We start from the raw sequence: 6,080 nt of genomic DNA, 5'->3' as shown, positions 1-6,080 counted from the left end.
GGAACCATATGCATTTGTAGGACTAAACGGAATTCTATGCCTGGGTGAAACCATACAGTCTAAGAGGATGCAATGCAGCAATCGTGATTGGGGGGGATTGAAATGTACCATAAAGATTTGATGATGCTGTTCTTAAGGAAAAGAAAATTAGCTCTGGTAAAACAGAAGATTAACTCTTTTTCCCCCCACAATACCGAGTTGCATGCTATGTGAATTCTCCTGGAAACAATTTAAAAACTTTAAAAGAGAATGGATTGTTGTATTCCGTCTGATATTTTCAAGCATGTGAGATATGGTCTAAGAGTTATATTTTAGGAAAAGTAGAAGGTCATAAAGGAATAGATAGATGATAGATAAAGAGACAGAAAGAACAGGGGCCCCTGGGTGGCTCAATCAGTTAAGCGTCCGACTCTTGATTTCGGTTCAAGTGATGATCTCACAGTTCAAGCTCCACATCGGGCTCTGTGTGGACAGTGTGGAGCATGCTTGGGATTCTCTCTCTCTCTCTCTCTCTCTCTCTCTCTCCCTCTCCCACCCCCCATCTGCCCCTCCCCTCTCATGAGCTCTTTCTCCCTCTCTCTCTCTCTCTCAAAATAAATAAACTTAAAAAAAAAAAAAAGACAGGACAGACAGATGGGAGATAAATGACAGATAGCGTAGCTAGATAACAGATGACCGATGGATAGATTTCATTATTTACTTTGGGGAATGAATGAGCAAGAAACTCTACAAGTAAAAACAGTTCTGAAGACCCTAACGGTGCAGGTGGACTGATGGTGCCCTCTCGAGACTGCCGAGGCCAAGGGGATACAAACCAGGGGGCCAGAGGTGACGCTGTGTCCACACACGAAGAAAAGAGACTTTTTCTAGCTGACTCCCATAGCGGACATGCTTTTTGGGACATGTCTGGCCCAAAAGGGACACGTTGTAAAACTTTCACAGAAGTACCCTTTGTGCCAAGTGAAGACAGATCCAAGTATTGTGGGGTCTGATGCTTCCCTGAGAACCTCTTTTTTTGAAAGAACACCCAATTATGAACACAAAAGCACAGAGTCCCTGCTAAGCCTGCAAAAGGGGCTCATCCAAGTGAGGTCCCTGAATACGAAGCTTCCTTGAACTCCCGGGATCCAGCCAGATGCTGGGCAGGCCGACATAAGCAAGAGATACAGGAAGAATCAAGGTGATCGGGGTGGGCACTCTGGCTCTCTGGAAACACACACACGTACACATGACCTCCGCTTCCGTACCCCAGACACTCTGCAAGGTCAGGGGCAGGCAGCCACGAGCAGACCCACGGGAGTCCTTGTGCCACTGTGGGCCACAGCAACCTGGACGAAAGGAGCCAAGTGGTGCCGATGTATTTGGCATCATCTCTGGATGCTTCTCCAGAAGGGTCTCTCTGCTAGTGACCCCGAGCGTGACCAGTTGTGTCACAATATCCAGTAAAAGAAAAGGGGGTGAATTGAGGAAGAGCTTCAGTCCATGAACAAAAGTAATGTGGACTCAATAAGCCCAAGGAACATTTAGCCAAAGCGGGGGAAGCTAGGAATACGGTTCTTCTTCTACTGGACCCTTACTCAGAACTGGCTTGGAAGCCAAGGGAGGAGAGATGCACTGAACCAAACGGAACTGTATTCTAGTAGGTTCCCCAGTGATTAAAAAGTGAAATGAAATAAGACATTACCAAGAAGTGCAACCAAATCAGCCATTGGCTCGTGGAGGATGCCACCAAAGGTTCCTGAATGAAAATCTTGATCTCGGCATTTCACCTGGAAGGCAGGTAAGAGAGAAGACAGGCGCTTACCCCTGTGGTAGCTCTGGTAGCAGCTATCACGTGGTCGGACACACCCCACGTGCTGTCCCTCAGGACTCGGGTGGATACGTCCCGGTCACAGTGCGTGGGGCACCTCCCGCGTCTTCATTTCCCGTTCTTTCCTGAATCCTCTGAAGCTGATTTCAGTCCCCAACTGTCCCTCCAACATGGCTCTGTCTGAGGCCAGCAGCCCCTTCCCCAAGGGGCTGACGTCTCTGTGGCCCAACCCTGCCTGTTGCTCAGCCCTCCTTCCAGAAACCTCCTCTTTGTCCTTTTCTTACAACTCCATTGGTGTCTCCATTGGTAACTTCTTCCCTGCCTCCCGCCCTGGAGCTCAGTCCCTGGCTCCTACTCCCTCTACACACGGAACCTCAAGAACCCCTTCCCTAGAAGGCACCCGGGGGGCTCAGTCGGTTAAGCACCCGACCCTGGCTCAGGTCACGATCTCCCCGTTCATGGGTTCGAGCCCCGCGTCGGTTTCCGTGCTGACAGCTCAGAGTCTGGCACCTGCTTCAGCTTCTGTGTCTGCCCCTCTCTCCGCCCCTCCCTGGCTTGTGCTCTCTCTCTCTCTCTCTCTTTCCGTCAAAAATAACCATTAAAAACATAACAAATAAAAATAAGAAAAGAACTGCCTCTCTGTGCTTCATTTACCACCTCCACACCCTTCAGTGTCCATCCCTGGAGGTCGGGCCTTTCACCTGCCACTCACCTGACCTCAAAATGTTGGTTGCTTCTGGGGCATAATACTTTGGTGTGCTCCCAGTTCCTGAAATCCTGCAGATGTGGAGGGGAGCTGCGCCTCTGCTACCTCCTACCAGCTCGCCCGTTTCCAAAAGACGGACAGACGTGGGTCCTGTAAACCTGTCACCTTAAAGTTTTCTTTGGCTTCGGCGCACCCCACACCCAATCTGCCACCAGCTCCTGACGAGTTGCGTTGAAATGCCTCTCCGGTTCGTCCCCCCATCTCTCCCGCCGGCTTGGTCTTCCCCTCCTCCGGTCCGTCTTCAAAGCACTGCCAGACGCATGTTCCGTTGAGCCACTTAAGCTCCAAACCTCTGCTTCATGAGGCAGTCACACTAACCACAGCACCGTGGGGCCTGCAGAGTCCCACCTCCAAAGCCTTTCCCGCCGTCCCCCCGCTCCCGATCCTCCTGTCACCGCCTGCACCTGCTCGTGACCTCCCTTGACCCAGCCAGGATCTCCGCACCTGTCGTCCTCCTGTCTCCCCTCAGCCCTGCATCGCCCACCACTTCTAACTGTCTGTGGCCAGTGGTGCCCTTGGCCGTTCCCCCGTCCCTCCATCGCACCGCCTGGAATGACCTCAGCCCTGGGTCGGCCCTGCCCACTGGGGCCTTCTCCTTCCCTGGCTACTGAGCTCGGCTGCTAACAATGACCCAGCTGCAGGGCAGGGGACTCTCCCTGCCCAAGCCTCCCCGACACTTGATCATGATCCGGTCTGTTCTCCCACCCAGTCCCCAGTCACCCTGTGGCAGGCAGATGTGCTTCCTACTCAGCAGAGACCCAGAGACGCAGTGGGACACATGTCCTGCACGTTCTCCCTCGGCAGTCTCATCCTGCACCTGCTCAGAAGAGCTCAGGACCCGCGCCCCCCGCCCCCGTGCCTTTGCTCTCATAAACCCCCTGCTCCCTCGGAGCTTTTCGGTTGCCTCCTGAAGGAGCCCAGACCCTGTGCCCCTCTAGACGTCCCCTCATGTCACGTCTTTTCAAGGCCAAGTCTTTGAGAGAGGTTTCCACAAGGACCTCGCCGCTTCTCCCTCCCATGTCTTCAAGCGTCTGGGTCTCCCGGCAGTAAACTCCTCGAGGGCAGGGGCTGTTTCAGTCAGGCTGTCTGGCCTGGGATTCAGCATCCTCTCATCTGGTGAGCAGAAGGCACACGCTGCCATTTAAGTGCCTGTGAGCGCGTGAGCGTTTCCACCTTCTCTACACCCTCTCATGCTCACAGCAGTCGGGTGTGGACAGGGCACGTGTGGCTAGTGTGCGCCCTGTTACACGAGGACACACGAAGTGGCTGAAAACCTACTGATCTCCCAGGGAGGGCCGTCTGGCTCTAAAGTGCTATCGTATGACTAGAAAAGTTAAAGGAAGCCGAACTGGACCTCCTCCTCAGGGATCCCAACGAGCCTGGGAGGGGATCACTGGGCCCACTTTACAGGTAAGGAAATGGAGGCTCCGAGTGAAGGAGCCTGCACAAGGCTGCACAGGAAGTGAGCCAGAATTCCCATCAGCCTCAGCCATGCGGGCGCCCCCCCTCCTCCCCCTGCCGTGGGGCTCCTGCCCCTCCTTTCGGCAGCGCGGGCGCCATCAGGCAGTCTCCTTACCCGCTGCACTGCTCTTCGCACCTCCAAACTCCACAGCTGTGCTTCCTAAACCTTTTGGTTTTGTGAGTCACAAACCCCTGTATCCTCTCTCCAGAAAAATGCACACAGCACAGCCACTCTGTTTGGGGGGCTTCCTGAATCCCCCGTCCTGAGACCTCCATGGCCTCCGTGACCCGGCCAAGCCTCCAGGTCAGAACTCTCCTCTCTCAAGAGCTTTCTCTCTTCCCTCCAAGATCCCAGGACGGACTCCTCCCTCGCCCCCCTGGAGCTTGCAAATACCTCCACCCTGAAGTAGCTGTTCCCTCTCGTGCCGTAGGTGAGGGCCGGCTTCCCCTGGTTGATCCACAGGTTATCCGAAATGACGACATAGTCTACACTGGAAAAGAACCGGTCCTTTTCTTTTCTGACCAGTTCCTCCAGGGCAACAGAACCGGCTTCTTCCATGCCTTCGATGATGAATTTGATATTCACGGGGAGATCCTGAATCAGATTAACAACAGAACAAAGCATTCTGTCAAAAACTTGCACAACATGCCCATTCATCTTTTCGGATCCAGAAGTAGTTCACGTGTGACATAAATACACCACCACACACATTCAACGTACGGGCTGTCCACATACCCAACGGCTCCATTTATAACAAAGGGGTCAGACCTAAGACCAGGAAGCAGAATTCAAGGGAAGGCCCAGCGTACGGCCTCCAGCATGACCCATCGATTCAGCGTGGACCACAAAGGACTCGGGGAAGGAATTCCTACCGAAAAAGCAACGTCTACACTTCAGGCCTCGGCTGGGCCGCCACAGAGATGGGCACCTTCCTCCCTCTCCCCAAAAGGAACCTTTCAAGAAAGGTTACTCGATTACAAATCTTTTTCTGTTCTCGTAATTCTGAGCGTGATAAATGAGAACTCCTTCCTTTGAACGACTGTCTAATGTTTAAGCCTCAGGATAATTTTTATTTCAAGTATCTGTTATTTTTCAGCTTTGAGTTCAATCTGCCTTTTAACTTATTCAAAGGCTTTGATCTTGCAGCAAAATGGAACTCAGGTTTTTCTCTAGCTAATATTAGGGCACAGAATAGCTCCTTTAAAATTTTTACAATGTGCCTTTCCCCCATTCGGTTTTGATCTTTTTGTATCTTTATAATTTATAACTTCATATCTTTGAGAGGCACATGAAGAGGAGAGGTCAAAGTCTTTTCCTGGAGCATAAAACATGCACAGGAGAACTCTAGAAGTAATTCCATGCAGATAATCGATGGCACAAACATACTAATTAGTTTTAACGAGTGGGATTGACTCACCAAAGATTAACAAAGGCAGGATGAGCGGAGGATTATATATTAGAAATTAAGTGACCTTCGGTCATTCAGTTGGTTAAGGGCATTTGGGGATAACGATTTGTTCAAATGTATCCCTTGGGTACATTTATTTCTATGTGTCTTAAGAAGTTAAGCAGAAGTTCTGAAATATTAATATTTGAAAGCTCTTTATTAACATTTAACTAGAGAACAATTGCTGAGAAGTAGTTGGAAAGCTTAAGAATTTTCTGGCAAAATGTGATTAACACAACACAAGCCAGTAGCTGCTACGTGTTGGGGGAGGCAGACAGCACAGCTGTCCGCTCTGTCACTGACACCCAAGGCGCCCGAGACGAGCTGCTCCACTCCTCGGCCACTCACCTCCCCACCTATGCGGTATGGGTGTTAACAGTTGTCTGCCTCTCGGTGAAATTAGCCACTGAAGTGAGGTGCATTTGCGCGCTCGATAAGCAAGACACAGAGAGAGGACGGGAGGGCAGAAGAGCAGGAGGGCGCCAGCAAGGAAGAAACCGCACTGCAAAGGGCCTCACACTCCCGGGCTCGGGGCTCCTCCTACCTGGGACTTCATCTACTCCACTCTAGGTTCCTGAGGTCGAGGGGACTATTC

At 51.6% G+C, this 6,080-nt stretch overlaps 1 protein-coding gene across 2 annotated transcripts in view; it reads right to left on the bottom strand.

Annotated features, from left to right (window-relative positions):
• CNDP1 (carnosine dipeptidase 1) overlaps positions 1-6,080 on the bottom strand; it is a 38,271-nt gene that overhangs the window by 11,834 nt on the left and 20,357 nt on the right. For both annotated transcript variants that reach the window (XM_086683229.1, XM_086683228.1), the window contains exons 6-7: positions 4,432-4,632; positions 1,685-1,769 (exon numbers count right to left, since the gene is read on the bottom strand). In XM_086683229.1, coding sequence (XP_086539355.1) covers positions 1,685-1,769; positions 4,432-4,632 — 286 coding nt within the window. The remainder of the gene's footprint in view (positions 1-1,684; positions 1,770-4,431; positions 4,633-6,080) is intronic.

This window comes from Puma concolor, chromosome D3, assembly GCF_028749965.1.
Source record: "Puma concolor isolate L17-30 chromosome D3, mPumCon1.1.hap2, whole genome shotgun sequence".
NCBI lineage: Eukaryota > Metazoa > Chordata > Mammalia > Carnivora > Felidae > Puma > Puma concolor.
This window is presented reverse-complemented; position numbering and strand designations above follow the sequence as displayed.